Source organism: Pan paniscus, chromosome 9, assembly GCF_029289425.2.
Source record: "Pan paniscus chromosome 9, NHGRI_mPanPan1-v2.0_pri, whole genome shotgun sequence".
NCBI classification, from domain to species: Eukaryota; Metazoa; Chordata; class Mammalia; order Primates; family Hominidae; genus Pan; species Pan paniscus.
Window position 1 is genome coordinate 59,674,232 of NC_073258.2, and position 22,051 is coordinate 59,696,282.

At 40.0% G+C, this 22,051-nt stretch overlaps 1 protein-coding gene across 8 annotated transcripts in view; it reads right to left on the reverse strand.

Annotated features, from left to right (window-relative positions):
- The window catches only part of LPXN (leupaxin), an 84,442-nt gene that overhangs the window by 15,880 nt on the left and 46,511 nt on the right, over positions 1–22,051 (reverse strand). For 6 of the 8 annotated variants that reach the window (XM_008951808.6, XM_008951806.5, XM_034932663.3 and 3 more), the window contains 2 exons: positions 18,241–18,389; positions 17,069–17,921 (listed from right to left, as the gene is read on the reverse strand). In XM_008951808.6, coding sequence (XP_008950056.3) covers positions 17,652–17,921; positions 18,241–18,389 — 419 coding nt within the window. In that variant the 3' untranslated portion in view covers positions 17,069–17,651. Of the gene's footprint in view, positions 1–1,960; positions 2,024–17,068; positions 17,922–18,240; positions 18,390–22,051 lie in introns of those variants that run through there. The other 2 variants (XR_010113352.1, XR_010113353.1) reach the window with 1 other exon arrangement.

Genomic DNA, 22,051 nt, shown 5'->3' on the forward strand with positions numbered 1-22,051 from the left:
CAGAAGGATGTGGTGCCCCTCAAGGTCACATAACTGCTTAACTGTAAAATCTGTACAATTCCAGAGCCTGGTTTTTCAGCCTCAGCACTACTGACATTATGAGCTGGACAGTTCTTTGGTGCAGGGTGTGGTGGGGGAGAGGGAGTGCTGTCCTGTGCATTGTAAGATATTCAGCAGTTTCCCTGGCCTCTGTCTACTCACTAGATTCCAGTAACACCACCACCTCCCATTTGTAACAGTCAAAAATGTCTCCAGACGTGGCCAAATGTCCCCTGAAGGGTAACATTCCCCTGACTGAGAACCACTGTTCTAGAGTTTATAAAAAACAGTGGTTCTAAAGTTTATAAAACTCTTTTTGCATTCACTTCTTAATTTAATTATTGCACGACTAGATAGAGAGATAGCAGATATAGACATGAAGAAACCGAGGCTCAGTGAGGTGAAGTGACTGGTTTAAAGTCTAGAACTCTGGCCAAATATTGCTGCTTATTGGTAGAGGGATCCCAGGAAGGGATAACTGCTTGCTAAGTACGTGGTCCTTTGACCAAAGAGATATCAGTCCTCCCATATTGTAAATCAACCTTTTCCTAGACACAAGGTAGGATGAAAACCTGGAAAAATTCCAAGAATAAAATGCAACTGACTTAGGGTGGATTCTGAATTATTTTCCAAAATACCTTCTGAAATGCTTATTAGATCAATCTCCTTGGTTAACATTGACCACAGGAGTCTATTCACTTAAGCTGTAGGTTCAGCTTTTAAAAGCCATTACACCCACCCCCCCGCCCCCGCCATATTGAACTGTCTCTGACTGCCATGTTCCTCTACCGGCAATTAATATTCAAGGTACTTTCTGTGTTCCGTTAATGGGCAACCCTTCCGTTTATGCATTGCAGTCTCTGTTAATAAATGTGTTGAGATCCAGAGCAGCAAGGAGAAATCTGGAGTCAGTGCAGAGAGAAAAGGCCTCATTTACCCAGCACCAACCCTGGGAGGCTGCAAGGCCTGAATCCAAATCCTGCTGCAGCTGCTGTATCTCCTCCCACTCAAGTCCTGTAAAACCCAGGCTTTTCTGCATGGACCTAAAATAAATATCGGAAGGAGTCTTGAAAGAGAAAAAATATTTTTAAAATATCTAAGGTTGAATACTGAAATATCTAAGGTTAAAATATTAAGTCAAAACCTGAAAAAGCATTAAAATTTAAGGAATTATTATTGTTATAAAGAGAGAAGGAGAAGTCTAAGCCATTAAGATAGTTTGGAAATAAAAAGTTCCATCAAAATTGCTTCTAAAGGGGTTTGAAGCATCACCCCCAATCATCACACCCCCATTTGGGGAGTTCTAAAGAAGATTCTCAATGGAATAAATTCCATAAGGGAAGAGACAAGGCCTATATTGTTTGTCACTCTTTTGCGCTTTATTATCCACTACTTAGACTCAAGGCAGCCACATGGTAGACTCAACTATTTGTTAAGTGGATGAGGTAATTAGAATCTCAGCAGTTGAGTTAGAATAAGAGCTTTAATGCTTACTTGCTTTGGGACTGTAGGCAAGTCAATTTTCCTTTATAGACAGAAGATAAAGTGAGATAAAATATAAGAAAATTCAGCCAGTGTGGGCCTCTAGCAGGTGCTCCATAGAAGCTAATTAATCAATCTCTTTATTAAACTGTAGGCCAATCGTATGAAGTTATTTCCCAGGTTTTATTAATACCAGTTGGTAGCAACACCCCATCTAGCAATGACTATGGCAATGGCTGTCTAAGTAAACGTGACTCCGAATTACTTATGGGAAACTTCTGTCTCTATTCTTGTGAAATGTAGCAGAGGAGGTTGGGGGAAATTGAATTAAGAGTCTTTTTATATACCTACTTCTGAGTCTCTTTCTTTTAGACGAACCCATTATTTCTACCTACAGTGTGAAGAATACTGCTTTTTAAAAAGATCAGGGAAAACATACCTATATCCTTGGGAATTATGAGATCTCAATTCAGAACTGCTTCAACACTGGACTTTTTGAAGTCTGAAAAAGAAAAGAAGAGCTGTTGGTCTCTAAGGACCTTGGATTTCAAATAGTAAGAGATTTCCTGAGGCTATGTGATAAAAGTGTAAAGACAGTTCAGCTGCCGCTGCAGTTTGCTTGAGACTGTAAGTGAGCCATATCAAACTGTGTGAAAAGGCTGAGATCAGCTAGAAGCTAGTGCCTATGTAGATTTGGGAGCCTCTGAAGGGGGTTCCCTAAGGTCTCAATTCCAATCCAGGGCTCAGCAACATACAAACAAGCAATCAAAACACCACTTTCCTGAAGGAACTGAAACATTATCATGATATGGAGGTGCCTCAAAGATCCCTTAGGGGCCACAGGGGAGTCCTGGTTCTCCTAGTCACAGGCTAAGATTATTGATGAGCAAATTCTATCAAAAAATGCTTTCAAAGGAGCTTGAGGATCCAGCCACTGCACAATCAGCCCTGTGAGTATTGGGAGTTGGCTCTTTATCTAAGACTAAATGGGGAGAAATTTTCAAAATGTCAGATTATAAATGATAAATTGCATCAGAATCTCCATTTTCCCAAACCCAGTTCTGTCTACAGAACTCAGAGTTTCAAAGAGCTCTGTGAATCAAAACACTTCCATGAACTTTTTTCCCAGTCAACTTGGTTTTAAATGAATTTTAACATGGCGCCTACAAGAAGCAAAGGATTTCTTTATTTCAGCTCCTGATACATTTATATGTATATAATATATATTTATATAATATATAATATAGCTTCCTATGTTTCAAGCCCTTCGTTCAGTATATATTTGTATGTGTTATTTCACTTAATGTTCATATAACTCTATGAGAAATATATATTTTTTTCAATTTTACAGATGTGAACACTTCTGTACATACCTAGAACTTAGATCTTTTTCTAATATTATTCTCTAATAAAAGAAACCAGGGCTCCTTCGAGAAATGGCTGGTTCTAGCACTGGAGCAGGGAATATACCAGAGAAGCCTGGAGCATCTTGCAATTCCAGAAAGTGAGGAAATGCTCAAGCCTGTCTGACCCAAATTCTATATATTTTTACTCTGTGCTCTACTGCTTCTCTTGGGAATAAATGTGGAAAAGCAGAGATGCTCTCAGAATCTACAAAACAATATTTCTCTTAGATTCTCACAAATGCATGTTCCACTACAGTCAGTTACAAAAGTAGAGCTTATTTACTCACTTTTTCTTTGCTCTCATGAAAACATTTCCAAGACAAAGCCCCCTGTTAGAATAATTATTTTTAACAAAAGAAGACATACAAAGTGGCCAAGCAAGTGGCAAGCTAGGTGATAGAAGTCCAAGGATATTTTTGCATACTCTTGGAATTTTGTAGCATCTAATCACCTGACCCACATGTCCAACTCTGAAGACTTAGGTTTCTTCCTTATTATTTATTTGACCAATAAAACAACCAAGGAAAAAACTAGAGAAAGAAAGAGGGAAAAATGGGATAAGACAGATAAAGAGAGAAAGGAAAGAAAAGAAAGAGGGGAGGGAAGGGGAGAGAAGAGGAAGAAAGGGAGAGGAACAAGATGAGGAAAGAACAGAAAACTTCACCTGTAGGATCAAGACTCTAACCACTGAGACAATCTAGCCTATATATCTGGCTTTATAAAATAATTTAGTACTCTTCTTTATCAGTGTTTAATATTCTAAACAATTAAATAGATAAAAATGAAGACTATCAACATGGTGAAGCGGGGTGGTTCTTGGTTTTGGCAAGTAAGAGGCCTAGAATTAGCCACTTATGAATGGATAACAGATGAATCATTAATCTTTTTGAACCTCATCATTTCTTCATGGCACCCAATATATCCTCTTTCTTTTCCCTCCAAAGAGTCTTAATTCCTGGGAAATACTTCTGCTTTTCCACTTTGATGCATCCAGTGTCTTCACTGTTTGGTCTCCTCACAAGATCAGGTTGACTCTTCACCTCCAAACAGTTACAGTTTGGGGTTTTAAAAAAGCTAAAAGGCAGAAAAGGGCCAATTCTGACTTTTGGATTACTTCAAGGCCAGATACCAGGCTCTGTCCATCCATATTTGAGTTAATGCTGCCACCTTGAGGCTATCCCAAGCTTTTCACCTAAGGAGCCGTTCCCAGCAGTGGGGCTGGGAAAATGAAGACTTGTCTTTCTTGCCGCAATGACAAGTGAGTTCATACAGGAAAAACGCTTTGGAATTACAGGAAGAATCAAGAAACTACCCATCTGCCTAAAAGGTTAATTTCATGGCCACATAGAATGTTAGCACCTCTTAGGACCCTGGAGATCACCTACGTGTTATGGTACACCAGGCACCGCAGCCTACAGGTGACAATTACAGTCCTGGAGCCAAATGCATGGGTTCAAATCCCAGCTCTCCCTTCTAGTTCCTGGAGGAGCTCTTGCAAGTCACTTAGTCTCTCCATTCCTCTATTTCTCATTATGGGACTGTTGAGAATTAAAGTTAATCAACATAAAGTACAAATAAACTTTGGAGATACTGGGGGTTTGGTTTCAGACTACTCCAATAAAATGAATATCACGATAGAGCAAGTCACACAATTTTTTTTTTTTTGCTTCCTAGTGCATATAAAAGTTATGTTTACACTATACTGGGTCTACTAGCATTATGTCCAAAAAATGTACATAATTTAAAATACTTTATTGCTAAAAAATGATGATGATCACCTGAGCCTTCAGTGAGTTGTAATTTTTTCTTTTGCCGGTGAGGGGCCTTGATGGCTGCTGACTGATCAGGATGATGCTTGCTGAAGGTTGAGGTGGTTGTGGCAATCTCCTAAAATAAACCAACAGTGAAGATTGCTGCATCGATTGACTGACTTTCTTTTCTTTTTTTTTTTTTTTTGAGATGGAGTCTCTCTCTGTTGCCCAGACTGTAGTGCAGTGGTGCGATCTTGACTCACTGCAACCTCCACCTCCCAGGTTCAAGATATTCTCATACTTCAGCCCCCTGAGTAGCTGGGATTACCGGCAAACGCCATCAGGCCTGGCTAGTTTTTGTATTTTTAGTAGAGATGGGGTTTCACCATGTTTGCCAGACTTGCCAGGCTGGTCTGGAACTACTGACCTCAAGTGATCCACCCACCTCGGCCTCCCAAAGTGCTGGGATTACAAGCATGAGCCATCGTGCCTGGCTGATTGACTTTCTTTCATGAAAAATTCCTCTGTAGCATGAACTGTTGTTGATAGCATTTGACCTACAGTAGAACTTCTTTCAAAATTGTATTAAGTCCTCTCAAACCTTCCCAGTGCTTTATCAACTAACTTTATGGAATACTTGAAATCCTTTGTTGTCATTTCAACAATGTTCACAGCCTCTTCCCCCAGAGTAGATTCTATCTCAAGAAACCACTTTATTTTCTCATTCATAAGAAGCATTTCCTCATCTGTTCAAGTTTTGTCATGAGATTGCAGCAGTTCAGTCACATCTTTAGGCTTTACTTCTAATTCTAGTTCTCTTGCTATTTCCACCACATCTGCAGTTACTCCCTCCACTGAGGTCTTGAATCCTTCAAAGTCATCCATGAGAGTTGAAATCAATTTCTTCCAAACTCTTGTTAATGTTAATTACATGAATTCATGAGTCACAAATGTTTTTAGTGGTATCTAGAATGGTGAATCCTTCCAGAGGTTTTCAATTTACTTCACTAGATCCATCAGAGGAATCACAATCTATTGCAGTTATAGCCTTACGAAATGTATTTTCTAAACAATAGGACTTGAAAGTCAAAATTACTCCTTGAACCATGGGCTGCAGAATGGATATTGTATTACCAGGCATGAAAACCACATTCATCTCCTTGTCCATCTCCATAAAAGCTTTGAGTGACCAGGTACATTTGTGAATGAGCAGTAATATTTTGAAAAAAATATTTTTTCTAAGTAGTAGGTCTCAATAGTGCGCTTAAAATATTCAATAAACCATGCTATAATCTAGTCTTTTCCGTTTATAGAGCACACGCAGAGTAGATTTAGCATAATTCTTAAGGGTCTTAGAATTTGCAAAATGATAAATGAACATTGGCTTCAATTTAAACTCACTAGCTTCATTAGCCCCTAACAATAGAGTCAGCCTGTTTGTGGAAGCTTTGAAGCCAGGCATCAATTTCTCCTTCCTAGCTATGAAAGTCCTAGATGGCATTTCTTTCAATATAACGGTGTTTTGTTTGCATTAACAATTTATTGTTAGGCTGGGCATGGTGGCTTATGCCTGTAATTCCAGCATTTTGGGATGCTGAGGTAGGCGGGTCACCTGAGGTTAGGAGTTTGAGACCAGCCTGGGCAACATGGTGAAACCCCATCCCTTTCCAAAAAAAATTAAAAAAAAGGAAAAGAAAAATTAGCAGGGTGTGGTAATCCCAGCTACTCAGGAGGCTAAGGCATGAGAATCACTTGAATCCAGGAGGCAAAGGCCTCAGTGAGCCGAGATCTTACTATGGCACTCCAGCCTGGGTGGCAGAGGGAGACCTTGTCTCAAAAAAAAAAAAAAAAAAAAAAAAAAAAAAAATATATATATATATATATATATATATATATATATATATATATAGTTTAGTGTAGCGACTTCCATCAGTTATCTTAGCTAAATCTTCTGGATAACTTGGTGTAGCTTCTACATTAGCACTTGCTGCTTCACTTTGCACTTTTATGTTCTAAAGATGGCTTCTTTACTTAAACTTCATGAACCAATCTCTGCTAGCTTCCAATTTTTCTTCTGCAGCTTCCTCAACTTTCTCAGCTTTCACATAATTGAAGAGAGTTAGGGCCTTGCTGTGTTAGGCTTTGCCTTAAGGAAATGTTGTGGCTGGTTTGATCTTCTATCCAGACCACTAATATTTTCTCTGAATCAGCAATAAGGATATTTCACTTTATTATCATTCAGGTCTTCACTGGAGTAGCACTTTTAATTTCCTTCAACAACTTTTTCTTTGCTTTCTCAACTGGGACAACTGTTTGACACAAAAAGCCTAGCTTTTGCCCTGTCTCAGCTTTTGCCCTGTCTCAGCTTTTGCCCTGTCTCAGCTTTTGACATGCCTTCCTCACTAAGTTTAATCATTTCTAGCTTTTGATTTAAAGTGAGAGATATGCAACTCTTCCTTTCTATTGAACATTCAGACTTCATGGTAGGGTTATTAATTGGCCTAATTTCAATGCTTCATGACTTGCAGACTTATTTCTATCTATCAATTTCTCAGAATTTTCTGAGTGTCTGCAGACTCTGCAGCCCCACTCAGGTAAATGCACTCTCTGTGGATGTGTTTTCCTCCATCTCCTTTACCAAATCAAGGCCATCTAATATTAACTTTACTACAATCTCTCCATCTAAATCCATCCTATCCTTCTCTGCCTTCCTACCTCAGAATTTCCCCCTCTTCTGTAGCAGGCTGGCCCCTTCATCTATGCCATTGATCCATCTCTACTTACTTTGGTGAGACCATACTATGGCAATTACTCCTGTCCCTCCACCCTCCCTTACTCATTCCTACCCCATTTGTCCATAGACATTCTAAAGTTACCATCTCTTCCCCAAAAATGTTCAAGAATCTGTCTCCCATCCTAATATATTCTTGTGCTATACCAGCATCCTTCCTTCTACCATCAAAATGATCAAAAGTGGTCCACAGCATCTTCCATTCTCTCCTAATCCACTGCATTGCAGCTTCAACTGTTTCTACTCCACTATGTTGAAATAATATTCTTTTTTCTTTTGTTTATTTATATTATTTTTAATTGACAAATCACAGTTGTATTACATTTATGGAGTATGATGTGATGTTTTGATATGGATATACAATGTGGAGCAATTAAATCAAGCTAATATAGACATCACCTCTTGACCTTTTTTCTTTTTTTTTGAGACAGAGTCTCACTCTGTCACCTAGGCTGGAGTGCAGTGGCGTGATCTTGGCTCACTGCAAGCTCCACCTCCCGGGTTCATGACATTCTCCTGCCTTAGCCTCCTGAGTAGCTGGGACTACAGGCGCCTGCCGCCACACCCAGCTAATTTTTTGTATTTTTAGTAGAGACAGGGTTTCACCATGTTAGCCAGGATGGTCTCAATTTCCTGACCTCGTGATCTGCCCACTTTGGCCTCCCAAAGTGCTGAGATTACAGGCATGAGCCACTGCACCCAGGCTTGACATTATTTTGTGGTGATACATTTGAAATTTACTCTGTAAGTTATTTTGACATATTATTATTGACTATAGTCACCCTGAAGTGCCATAAATCTCAACACTTATTTCTCTTGTCTAGCTGAAACAATATTCTTAAAGGTTGCTAAAAGGCTAGCTTCACAGATGTGCAAAACAGACCCTGTGCTCAGAAAAGTCCCACCCTTTGAGACTAACATCTTGTGATTGTCATCTTCAAATTATTTAAAATGTTATCTTTGAATTTGCATTTTGTAGGTAAAGTCCAATGGGACAATGGAGCAAACACAGAAAACTTGGAACCCCAGCTCGTGCGTGGTCACACCTTCTGCTACCTCCCATTCTCTCCACAATCCACTGCATTCAACACTGTTGATGACTGTTGCCTATAAGATGATGTCCCGCTTCCCAAGTCTGACATTCAAAGCACTCTAACCCTGAATAGTTTTTCCAGTTTTTATTTCTCTTGATAGCCACCAGGCATCCTACTTTCTATCCACGTAGACCCCAAGGGCCCATGCCGCAGTGTTTGGCACACTGTGGACGCTCAATGAACTGGGTCCTTCCTTCACTCACCACACCATGTACGCTGTCCCCCTTTGACATATTTCGTGCTGTTCCCTCAGTTTGGAATGCCCTAGTTTTATTTTTTTAATCACTTTTACTTTTAGGTTCAAATTAATGCCATCTCCAAAGTGAAGTTTTTCTCCGAGGTTTTAAACAATTATGTGTGTCCTATTTATAGCATTTTTTTTCAAATTGCTTTGTGTTATTTTCTCCTGTATATTATGTCTCCTTTTGTTTCTTTTCCTAGAACACAATACTTTAGCTTCTCCCACTCCTATATTCCTACCTATTACACAATCCTGTCCAGAAACCATCCTGTATGGACAAACTCGTATTAGAGACTGAATGTGGGGGGTCCTTCCTGGGCTGTAAACTTTTTGAAGGCAAACTATGCCTTACTCATCTTAGGTTTCTTCTGGAACCTAGAACAGTGCCTTTTGACAGTAAGTACCTACTGAATTATGCAAATCCCATCTGATTCTCTATTTAATAAATTGGAGAAGGCACAGGTATATCAATTTAGGAGCCCACCTCAGGGAAATGTATTTGTCCTTAACTCAACAAACTAGCTTCCAGATCACTAGATGTGATAGTTTAAAGTAGCACTGTCTGCTTGTCATTATGAACAAACATGGAAAATTTTTAAATTGATAAACTCTGGGGCTATTTGCTAATGAAAACAGTTTAAACTGGTGTCTTGAAATATATCTTGCTCCCACTTTTGAAAAGGAAACTGCATCTGTCTGCTGTTACAAAACACTTGCATACGTAAACACATAGAAGATGGAACACTCTTGTTCCTAAGTATAACTCTCATCTGGGCTCCTGCCTCCATATCATCTGTATCCTTTAGAATCTGGTTTAGTTATGTCACCTCACATCTCTTAAATCAACAATATCTCCATCTCTGTGGTCTCTGTCCAGTTACATCCAAAAATTACTTCTCAACTTTGATCATCCTTGGAACTAAACTTCTAACTCAACTTTCTTTTCCCTGAGTGAGTGAATAAATGCTCAAAAACCAAAGGATATTCATGAAGGAACAGAACTAGTAAGTGGTAGAGCTGGGATGGAAACTCAAACCTGAAGTCAAGACCCACAACATAAAGTCTTCCCCACCTTTTAACTGCAACTCAATTACATCAGTCTCAAATGATCCATATACCAAAAGATCACAATATTCCTGTCAGTGAGTCTGGTATTGGCCAACAGAGTACCATCCATTACCTAGCTGTTGATCAGAAGGCATATGGAATTGTATCTTTGCCAAGCTGAATTATTTTAAGTAATAGTGTTAAAAAAGATTTTCCTAGAAATTTCCCTTGGATTATAGTTAGATCTATGGCAGGCAGTGGAAAATCTTGGCCCTGGAAGGCTCCTGAGCTCTTTTCTCATGGCTATGCCTCCTTGACTTGGGTGAGCTGTTTTCCATCTATGGGAAGTCGCTAACTGCATAGATTTCTGTGCCATGGAGATCGTTCACTCCTGAGTATTACTTTGTCAATATGTTGCTGCAAAGGAAGATTATGAGCTCAAACTCAAGCTCTTCTCTTAATCTCCCAGCATTTTCAATTCCATCAGCTTTCATCTTGAGCCTTAAAAAAGATTTCTAAAATCATACAAAAACAACTAAAAGCCTGCTATGGTTTCATGGTCTCCATGGAAATGCTAGGAATGGATGCTGTGTTGACTTCCTCACATATCTCTTGGACTATTTTGTTAATGCCTTTTATGTATGGTACTTGGCAGTTTACAAAGCCCTTTCTCACGTATTATCTCAGTTAATCCCCACAACAAACCCACGTGGAAAGTATTATTACCCATGTTTAACATATCATGAAACCTAAATTTGTAGAAGATAAGTGGTTTAACCAAGGTTTACAAGTGGTAAATTCACTTACAGTTTGCAAGTGGTAAACCCAACTTTTAAATTTTGGTTTGCCTGAAGCCATGGCTGCTATTCTTGCCACTATAACCAAAACAGTGTAGCCTAGAGCAGATCACTTTGATGCCCTAGTGCCCTTGCTTGTCCCTTGAAAATTCACCTCATGGGCACTTTACATTGTTGATATACAGCCTAAAAGAAAGCATCCCAGACAAGGAATTAACAAACTTTAGTTCTGTTTCTAAATCAAGTCACCTTGACCTATTCATGTAATCTACTGCTTCTTCCACAGGTAAATGGAAATAATAATCCTTGCCCACTTTCTCCCTTCTGTCATCCCCTCTACTAATACTACCTTAGATGAAATACATTAAGCTTCATAAAGCTGGGAATATTATAAAACTTTGCAAATGCATGGCTTACCACAAATTCAGTCTTGTGATTACCGGTAATGTGAAGTCCTTTGGTATGATTTTCTTCCTTTTAACCTTACCCCTCGGTAACTTTACCCAACAAATGGCATTAGTTCCCCACCCCTATCTGTTGGCACTTACTGCTAGGTACACACTGCTGCTTCCTACTCAAAGTGCCTGTGATTTAGAAAAAGGGCTTTCTTTGGCCTCAGAGTACATGCAGCTTGAGTACAAGGAAGACAAAGTGGGGTGTAAGGGTTGGTGGACCACCTCTTGTACTCTACAATGAATCCCAGAGGTCCTCTGAGTATTGAGTTCCAACTTCCCAAGACAGTAACCTGCTCATTAATGCACACTGATTTGGCCTCCTTGCCTTTTCTTTTTTGTTTGTTTGTTTTTTGGGTTTTTTTTTTTTTTTTTTAGACGGAGTCTCACTCTGATGCCCAGGCTGGAGTGCAGTGGCGCTATCTTGGCTCACTGCAACCTCCTCCTCCCGGGTTCAAGCGATTCCTCTGCCTCAGCCTCCTGAGTAGCTGGGACTACAGGCTGCACACCACCACACCCGGCTAATTTTTTGTATTTTAGTAGAGACGGGGTTTCACTGTGTTGGTCAAGATGGTCTCGATCTCCTGACCTCGTGATCTGCCCACCTCGGCCTCCCTAAGTGCTGGGATTACAGGCGTAATCCCTGTAGAATATAGAAAATATCTCACTTTTGGCTCTCCTAGCTGTACATCTAGAGATTGCCTCCTAAATAGACTACTATACACAAGTCCTAGTCTCAGCATCCACTTCTAGAAAAACCCCAAATTGTGAGACAATCTAGGGTAAGTAGTAGCTTCACCAGGTAGTTTGTGTAAGGGAACTGAGTGACAATTCCCCCCACTCTGTCTTTCTTTTCCTCAGATAGTGTGTTATACGGCCCATCTTGCCTCCTTTACTGAAAGCTCTGAAAATTTCACCTTGCCCAACTCAAAAATTATCTTATATATCCTGTAATTTTCTTCCATCCTACTTTTCCTCCATTTCAAAATTTTCAGATTATCTTAGGAAAATCTCCATGTTCTTCAGTTTATTTTTGAGCCTCCAATATTTTCTAACTCATGTCTGAAAATGCAAGAGCACCTAGAGACAGAAAGTCCTATTTTCTAAGTGTTATTGAACATAATGAAAATAACCACTTCAAACCTCCAAAGCATTGAAAAGTGTCCCTAAGGTCCCCTCTCAGAATCACTATAAATGTCTTCTTTTTCCTCCTTAACTTCATATAAACCCAATTTCCTTTAAGTAGCACCTTTCAGGATGTAATGGACTGAATGTGTCGTTCCAAAATATGTTGAAGGCCTAACCCCCAATGTGGCTGTATTTTAAGTAAAGAAGTAATTAAGATTAAACGAAATCATAAGGGTTGGGCCCTGATCCGATAAGATTGGTTTCCTTACAAGAAGAGACAGCAGATCTCTTGTGGTCTCTCTCTCTCTCCCTCTTTTCACCCTGTGAGGACAAAGCAAGAAGGCAGCTATATGCAAGTCAAGAAAAGAGCCCTCAACAGAATTCAAACCTGCAGACCTTAATCTGAGACTTCTCATCTCCAGATCTATGAGAAAATAAATTTCTGTGGCTTAAGACACCCCATTTATGGTATTTTGTTTTGGCAACTGTGCAGACTAAGACACAGGATAAATGTAAATTGATTTCTCTTATAATCGTCTAATTTTTCTTCCTTTTTGTTTGCTAGTGGGGTATCAGGATGTTTTAAAACTAGTTTTCACTATAAAGAGTATTGCAGTAATATCAAATACATAATAGTTCTCTCTGGATTATAATTAAACAAAGTAGCATGAATACCATCATTTCCAAAACAATTTTAAATCTTAGAGGATGACAACACCCTCACAACCTTTTTCTTCCCCTTTGTAATAGTGACAGATACTGCAAAATTGGACAGGAGCAAGAAGCTTGTACTCTAAATATGCGAGCTATCCACAGGATGACTTAACCTTAAACTACAGAGTTTCACTGTGCTCTGGTGTAAAAAGCATCAAGAAGTGATCAAACACTATTTTTGTGTATTAGTTTTTCATGACGATATACAATATACGTTCTGTACCAACACTGAGTTTATTTGTTCAATGTAAACAAAAAAGAGAATTTATTTGCTCACATAATTTCCTAGTCTATGGTTAAGATGCTGCTATGGTAGAACTGAGTGGCTCAAAAAAAGAAAACACAGCCTCTCCATTACTTGGTTCTACGTTCCACTGTGCTGGCCTCTTTCTCAGACAGCCTCCCCCAAGTGATGATAAAAATATTTATCAGCAGCAATGGGTTTTTATTATCTGCACAACTAGAATTCCAACAAATGGGAATGTTCTTTCTGAATAAATCTAGTAAAGGTCATTGGCTTTGCTGAGGTCACATGTCTATCCCTGATCCAATCACCTTCCTTCAGAAGAACAAAGTACTTTTATTGGTCAGACCTGGGACTGTACCTATTTCTGAGGCTGAGGTTAAAGTCAGCCTTGCCTAAACACGTGGACCAAGAATGGGAGATGCAGTTCTTTGTGGAGAAACTAGACTGTGGGGAAAAACAGCTCAGAAATTCACTCCCCTTTCATTTCACGTCCCATCCTCAATTATATCCAATAATATTATTCAACATAGCATATCAAAGTCCAAAAACATTAAAATCCAAAATCAAATTCTCTAAGTTAAAGTTTAGAGAAAGTAAAGCCTTTTTTGATTCCTTGGTCTGTTCATTTTCAGCTTTAGGAGTTTTTCCAGTAACACCTGTGATCTGAGATATCTCTCGCTAGAATTGAGGTACTTATCCCAGGAAAAATGTTATTCCCATAATACAGTATTTATTGTGATTTAATGATATCCAAAATAGGAAGGGAAGATGGATGGCTCTCAACAGGGTGCCAGGAAGTCTACGCAATTGTCCATAATCCATGGTCTATGAACCTAAACACAGTTAGGAGACTTCTCCCCACGGAAAATCAATTTAGGCACTATACGCTGACTATATCTAAGGTAGGGGAATGTCCTACATAAACTGTCTCCTTTCTTATAAATTTGAGACATCACTGCCTTCTGGCAAAGTTATAAATTTGCAACAAGTACAACCCAAGCACCAGCTTTTACCTGAGATTTCTTTCTTTTTTATCCTGTGGATCCCAAGAGATTTCCATTTCCCCACTGAGCTCTGTGTTCCCAGCACTTAACGTGCTGCACTGATGGTACCTAGTAACACAACCTCCACAATATTTTGGGGACAGGCAATCTCTTTTTCAGTGTCATATTTCAGTGGCTGCCACCACTGCCTTATTGAGGACGTGCTTATGCCTAGGACACTCGCCTCTAAAGGAAGCTGCTACTCTTTCTCACCTTGATTTCAGCTGCAAGATCTCCTTTTCCAGACTGCCAAACTGAAGGTGCTTTTGATGCTTCTCAGTGGTGCGCCCCTAGGGGCCCAGGAAGAGCAGTGCCACTGCCGCGTGTTCCTCAGGACACCAGCATTCCTGGCTCTCTCCTCTGCCTTTGGGTTCTGTAAAGTTCTTGGACATGATCCCTCAGGATACTGACAATGCCTGCTTGCTTACCTTCTACATTACCTTGAAACTCAGAAACTCCAATATTTTCACTTTTGAACATACGAATTCAAGACTCATTGTCCTCTTCCCGCTTCTTACCAATATCCAGCTTTTAAAGTATTCACATCTCCTCCACAAAGCCCTTGTGCTTTCGGGAAACTTAGTCCTGCTTGTAACTTTGGAAATAATTCAGTTTGGTTTAAGCCAAGCTGCAGAATCCATTCCCCCAGCAAAAATTACTGGTATGTGACCTAGGCTAGACCAGTGAGGATGAATCCCAGAACTTTTGCTTGCAAATGCTCGATAAAAGCACTCTTGCTCCCCCTACTGGTTATGAAACAAGAAGCATGAGCTGGCAGCCATCCTACAACTCCAAGAAGAGTGTGTGATAGAACTTGGATGGAAAAATAATTGTTGTCTTTATCAAAGTATTACCTTGGAAGAGACTAAATTTACTTCAAAGAAAAACTGACCAAACTAATTGAGGGACTCCCCTTTGAGAATACAGTGCCAACTCTAGAGCATATTCCTTGCTATGTTTATATTCACTGGTGGAAAACCCCTGTCCTGTGAGGGTGGGTTTTATTTTTTAAACACCCTAGAAGTTACTCAAAACCAAAAGTGAATAGGTACGTGATCAATTTTAGTAATGGCATTTCCAGGGTTTTTAAAAAGCAGAACTTTTTACTTGTGAGTAGTTTCCTTATTGCTAAAACACTGGTCCTGAAGTCAGTATCTCTTTTTTGAGCAAATAAAACCACTTCCATTCAATGTGGGAAGAAAGTGTTTTCACTTCTTAATTACATCTTAGTGAACCCTGGATTTTCTTTGACATTTAAAAATAGTTAAATTCTATTGAATCTCAAAATAGCTAATCCTTTTTAAAAAAGTTTTAGCACCTGTACATTTCTTTTTAAGGGCTAAAACTCCAAGTTTACTTTGTCAAATTGCCAAGGCAACCAAGAATATTGCCATATTAACACCTGCGTGTGACATCGTTCAGTGAAGACATTGCAAAGAGGATGTTTAAAAGTTGAATGTGTGTTCTGCATAGTCTGGCGCTCTCAGACAGCCAAACAGGATAGAGGCCAGATGGTTCCGTATCTGTGTGGCCTCCCACATATCTTACATGCATTTGGAGTTCCTATTTTATAGAATTAACTGTTGCCAATTCCTTGTAACTCTCAAAGCCCCCTTATTATCCATTCCAACAAAGGACATAGATATAATAAAGTTTGGCAAGAAACATTTAATCCATTTCAGCTCTCCCAAGTAGTACTATTCCTCTATCAATCTAAAGACACCAAATTTTGTCCTATTTTTAAAAATACCTCCAGTGAAGGAGTTTTCGCCAGCAACTTATCTCAGAATCAAGGGTTCTAAGAGTCTGGTTTTTGTTATAACAAATAATCACACAATTATTTTTAAGACCACGGGAAGAAAGATATTGTACTGATCTTCTCAATATCCCTTTTGCAGAAAGATTAGTCCTTGTGAAGCTTACTTTTATAAAAAGTAAACTGTAGGACAGTAAACTGACAGGACATAAGAAAATCAGATTCTCTGATAACCTGACAAGCTTTTCTAAATATTTACTTATAATATTTTGAGATGAACAAATGATTAAGAGGAATTTTTCTTTGAGGCTTGGCTTTCCTAATTCTAGATAATAATCATTTGAGCTTTTTTTATAGCATCTTTCTTCAGAGATGCTCTAAGAACAGCCATCTCAGGAGGCAAATGTGAAATTGTGTTTCATTTTTTACTTTAGAAATGAATTTGTGGCTGGGCGCAGTGGCTTACGCCTGTAATCCCAACACTTTGGGAGGTTGAGGTGGGTGGATCACCTGAGGTCGGGAGTTTGAGACCAGCCTGACCAACGTGGAGAAACCCCATCTCTACTAAAAATAGAAAAATTAGCCTGGCGTGGTGGCGCATGCCTGTAATTCCAGCTACTCAGGAGGCTGAGGCAGGAGAATTGCTTGAACCCAGGAGGTGGAGGTTGCGGTCAGCCGAGATCGTGCCATTCCACTCCAGCCTGGGCAACAAGAGCGAAACTCCATCTCAGAAAAAAAAAAAAGGAAAAAGAAATGAATTTGTAAGGTATCTAATGGAGAGCCAGGGTTTCTCCTACTGTAAACAAAGTAATAAAAACAATTTTAAGAAGCTTTGTCATTTTTAAAAATGATTCAATCATCTAAGTCTAGAAAATAAAATGGTTATGGGACCAAACTAAAAAGAAAAAAAAGAAAAATTAGTGAAAAGGAGACCCTCCTTTTAATTTATTCTGATTAAAAATTTTAAAGTGTGCATTGGATGGAAGGAAACGAGGTATGATATAATCTTAATTGTACATAGTGCCTAGTATATAACACGGGAAGCAGAAAGTTTATCTCCCAAACAAATATGACAATGAGTTATTGAAACCACAAGCCAGTTTATTTATCAATGATGTCAGTACTCAAAGTTGTCCAGTTAAAATCTACTTCCTCTTGAAAAACAAAAATACACTGAAGGAAGATGCAAAGAGCTAAGAGTGGTATCATGATTCCACAGCAGTGATTGTAAGACAGTGAGCCACAGGGAAATGGGAAAACGTGAAAAGAAACAAGTATCAGGACCAAATTAGAGAAGATATGAGTAGGGCCATCACTAGAGGTGAAAATGGAGAAACCTAAGAAAACCAGTGTTGGCATGAATTATGCAAGTGGAAAATACATCTGCAGAGGGACGAGATAGAAGGACCTAGATCTAACTCCAAGTGCTTGATTGGAGAAGAGAGGGAGAAAGAGAATTTATAGAATTAACTGTATAGAAGCCTAAAAAATAAGATTATCAGCCTAGTCATGTAAAGTCTAGAAGTTCCTTTATTTGCTCATCACCTTTCCTTTTTCTATAAGACTATTAAGCAGAAGGTCAGTAACAGAAAATTTACCCTTTCCTCTCCTCTCTTGGTTTAAATTTTATAAGGAATCTGAAGAGGCTATGGATCAGTTGGCATTACAGTGGGAAGAGCTTATTGAAGCAAGGTTGACAATAGGTCTTGTCATTCTGCTCCCTGAAAATGCCCTTCGACAACTGTGTCAGGCAGAAAGCACACACAAAGTGCTCAGGATGGAACTTGTACCCCATGGCACTGATACAACGGCCAGTGATGGGCTGCCCACACCCATGGCAGAGCGTTCCCCGGCGGTGATGGTAATGGAGCTCACAGAATGGACGTCCATCCAGTTCAAAGAAGGAGCCAGTAGAAAAACTGGTGAAGCAGTCCTGGGGTAGAGAGAAGAGAGAGAAAAGGAATGCAAATGTCAAGAGGTAAAATGTCAGCAAAGTAAAATTTTCAGCCTTGAAATTCCTGACAGTTACCTGCCAGCTACAGGAATTTCCCTCAGGTTCTTGACAAATGGAGACTAGATTTCCCGCTTGCAAAACAGACAAGCAAATGGATCTGTATCTCGTTTCTCCTTTAGGATGCCCACATCCATTCCTCATTCAGGACTGTGAACCCTTTCACTAACTGCAGCTCTTCCTCTCAGAGAGGAGAACCCTTGACTTTCCCTAAGTCCGAAAGAAAAGTAATTATACAGACCCCACAAACAAAGCACTCTGGGTGCCAGACAGTGTCCATGGCTGAAAGGTAGTTTTCCAACACTGGGCGATTGCAGCCACCACACTTGGGTGAGAACATGGCTAAGAAATCCTTTCGGCAATATGGCTTCTTGTCCTTCTCATGAAAGCCTGGAGAGATAAAATCAGGAATTCACTGTTGCAGGTTGAGCCCTGAAAGCTACACTGGAGACTGAGAGGAGGCCCTTTGAATCTCAGTGTCCTCATATTCAATATAGGATGATTATTGTTACCTAATTCAAAGGGTAGTTGTAAGAAATAAATGAGATAATGCAGATGAAGTGTTTTGGCATTGTGTCTGGTTCATAGTAAACATTTAATAAGTGTTAGGGGCTATTGCTCCTCAGTGCCTTTGTACTAAGTATTCCCTTGGCTTGGATAGTTCTGTCCCAGAGCCTGATATAGTTGTCCTCTTCATGTGATGCAAGAATCACTCAAATATCATCTTATCAGAGAGGCATCTCTTCAGTCCCTCCTTGTCACATCATCTTCTTTCACCGTCTTTATGGCATTTACCTTTATTTAAAATCATCTTTGTGGGCTGTCTCCCCTTACAGGAACATTAGCTCTGAGAGATACTAGATATTGTTGATCTTGTCACCATTATATCTCTAATATCTAAAACAGCATCTGGGAAGAAAAAAAGCATCTGATATTTTAAAATAAAATACTACTAAATAATAATTTCCAGATGGATGCAAGATTTAAACACAATGACTCATACCATATATTTGAATTAAAAATAGATGTATTCCTCCTTTTTTATTTTTTGTGTGGGTATATTATTTTTGTTTACCAGCAGTGTATGAAAATCCCAGTTATTCCTCAGTCTTTACATCACTTGATATATCCATATATTTCCTTTTTAATCAATCAAATGGATGTTATCTATCTATACAATGTTATCTCATGGTAGTTTTGATTTGTATTTCCCGAAAGGCTAATGATACTTAGGGTTTTTTTAATGTGTGCATTTGCATTTCATATCTTGTCATTAATGATGTATTCCTCTTTAATCTGGAAACAGAAAAACTGTCAAAAATAAAGCCCAAATTCCAAAAGCAAGTTAAATATTAATAAATTTAGCTATATAAAAATATATCTGAATGACTTACACATGTCAAAAAATCACCATAAACAAAGACAAATAACAATCTGAAGAAAATATTTGCTAATTATATTCCAGAAAAACATAGCTAATACAAAGAGCTCCTGAGTATATGTATGGTTTCAACTATTGTTGTACATAATTAAAAAGTGAAAAAATTGGCCGGGCATGGTGGCTTGCACCTGTAATCCCAGCACTTTGGGAGGCCGAGGCGGGTGGATCACGAGGTCAGGAGATCGAGACCATCCTGGCTAACACGGTGAAACCCCGTCTCTACTAAAAACACAAAAAATTAGCCAGGTGTGGTGGCGGGCGCCTGTAGTCCCAGCTACTTGGAAGGCTGAGGCAGGAGAATGGTGTGAACCCGGGAGGCAGAGGTTGCAGTGAGCCGAGATCGCACCACTGCACTCCAGCCTGGGAGATAGTGAGACTCTGTCTCAAAAAAAAAAAAAAAAGTAAAAAATTTAAAATGGAAAAACATGAATCCCTAAAAAATTGAATCAAATTGAAGAAAATTAACTGTATATCAAACTGATGACATGAGCAATAAAATAAATAATTTGGAGATTGCTGGCAGGATGACCGAATAGGAACAGCTCAGGTCTGCAGCTTCCAGTGAGATTGATGCAGAAGGCAGGTGATTTCTGCATTTCCAACTGAGGTAACCGGTTCATCTCATTGAGACTGATCAGACAGTGGGTGCAGCCCATTGAGGGCAAGCCGAAAAAGGGTAGGGTGTTGCCTCACCCAGGAAGCACAAGGGGTCAGGGAACTCCCTCTCCTAACAAAGGGAAGCCATTAGAAACTGTGCTGTGAGGAACAGTGCACTCCAGCCCAGATACTGTGCTTTTCCCATAGTCTTCACAAACCACAGACCTGGAGATTCCCTCTTGTGCCTACGCCACCAGGGCCCTGGGTTTCAAGCACAAAACTGGGCGGCTGTATGGGCAGACACTGAGCTAGCTGCAGGAGTTTTTTTGTTTTTTGTTTTTCATAACCTAGAGGCACCTGGAATGCCAGCGAGACAGAACTGTTCACTCCCCTGGAAAGGGGGCTTAAGCCAGGGAGCCAAGTGGTCTGGCTCAGTAGGTCCCACCCCCATGGAGCCCAGCAAGCTAAGATCCACTGGCTTGAAATTCTCACTGCCAGCATAGCAGTCTGAGCTCGACCTGGCATGCTAGAATTTGGTGGAGGGAGAAGCATCCACCATTGCTGAGGCTTGAGCAGGTGGTTTTACCTTCACAGTGTAAACAAAGCCACTCAGAAGATCAAACTGGGTGGAGCCAACCGCAGCTCAGCAAGGCTGCTGTGGCTAGACTGCCTCTCTAGATTCCTCTTTTCTGGGCAGGCCATCTCCGAAAAAAAAAAGGCAGCAGCCCCAGTCAGGGGCTTATAGATAAAACCCCCATCTCCCTGGGACAGAGCACCCAGGGGAAGGGGTGGCTGTGGGCACAGCTTCAGTAGACTTAAACATCCCTGCCTGACAGCTCTGAAGAGAGCAGTGGATCTCCCAGCACAGGGTTCGAGCTCTGCTAAGGGTCAGACTGCCTGCTTGAGTGGGTCTGTGGCCCCCATGTCTCCTGATTGGGAGACACCTCCCAGTAGGGGCTAACTGACACCTCATACGGGAGAGCTCTGGCTGGCATCTGGTGGGTGCCCTGCTGGGATGAAGCTTCCAAAGGAAGGAACAGGCAGCAATCTTTGCCGTTCTGCAGCCTCTGCTGCTAATACCCAGGCAAACAGGGTCTGGAGTCGACCTCCAGCAAACTCCTGTGGACCTGTAGCAGAGAAGCCTGACTGTTAGAAGGAAAACTAACAAACAGAAAGGAATAGCATCAACATCAACAAAAAGGACATCCACTCAGACACCCCATCTGAAGGTCACCAACTTCAAAGACCAAACGTAGAAACACTCAAGAAGATGGGGAGAAACCAATGAAAAAAGGCTGAAAATCCCAAAAACCAGAATGCCTCTTCTCCAAAGGATCACAACTCCTCAACACCAAGGGAAAAAAACTAGATGAAGAATGAGTCTGACGAACTGACAGAAGTAGGCTTCAGAAGGTGGGTAATAACAAACTCCTCCGAGCTTTATAAAGGAGCATGTTCTAACCCAATGCAAGGAAGCTAAGAACCTTGAAAACAGGTTAGACAAATTGCTAACTAGAATAACCAGTTTAGAGAAGAACATACATGACCTGATGGAGCTGAAAAACACAGCACAAGAACTTTGTGAAGCATACACAAGTATCAATAGCTGAATTGATCAAGCAGAAGAAAGGATATAAGAGATTGAAGGTCAACTTAATGAAATAAAGCAAGAGGACAAGATCAGAGAAAAAAGAATGAAAAGGAATGAATAAAGCCTCCAAGAAATATGGGACTATGTGAAAAAAACAAATCTACGTTTAACTGGTGTGCCTGAAAGTTATGGGGAGAATGGAACCAAGGTGAAAAACACTCTTCAGGATATTATCCAGGAGAACTTCCTCAACCTAGCAAGACAGGCCAACATTCAAATTCAGGAAATACAGAGAACACCACAGATATACTCCTCAAGAAGAGCAACCCCAAGACACATAATCATCAGATTCACCAAGGTTGAAATTGAGGTGACAATGTGCTAGCAACCCTTGCTCGCTCTTGGCACGTCCTTGGCCTCGGC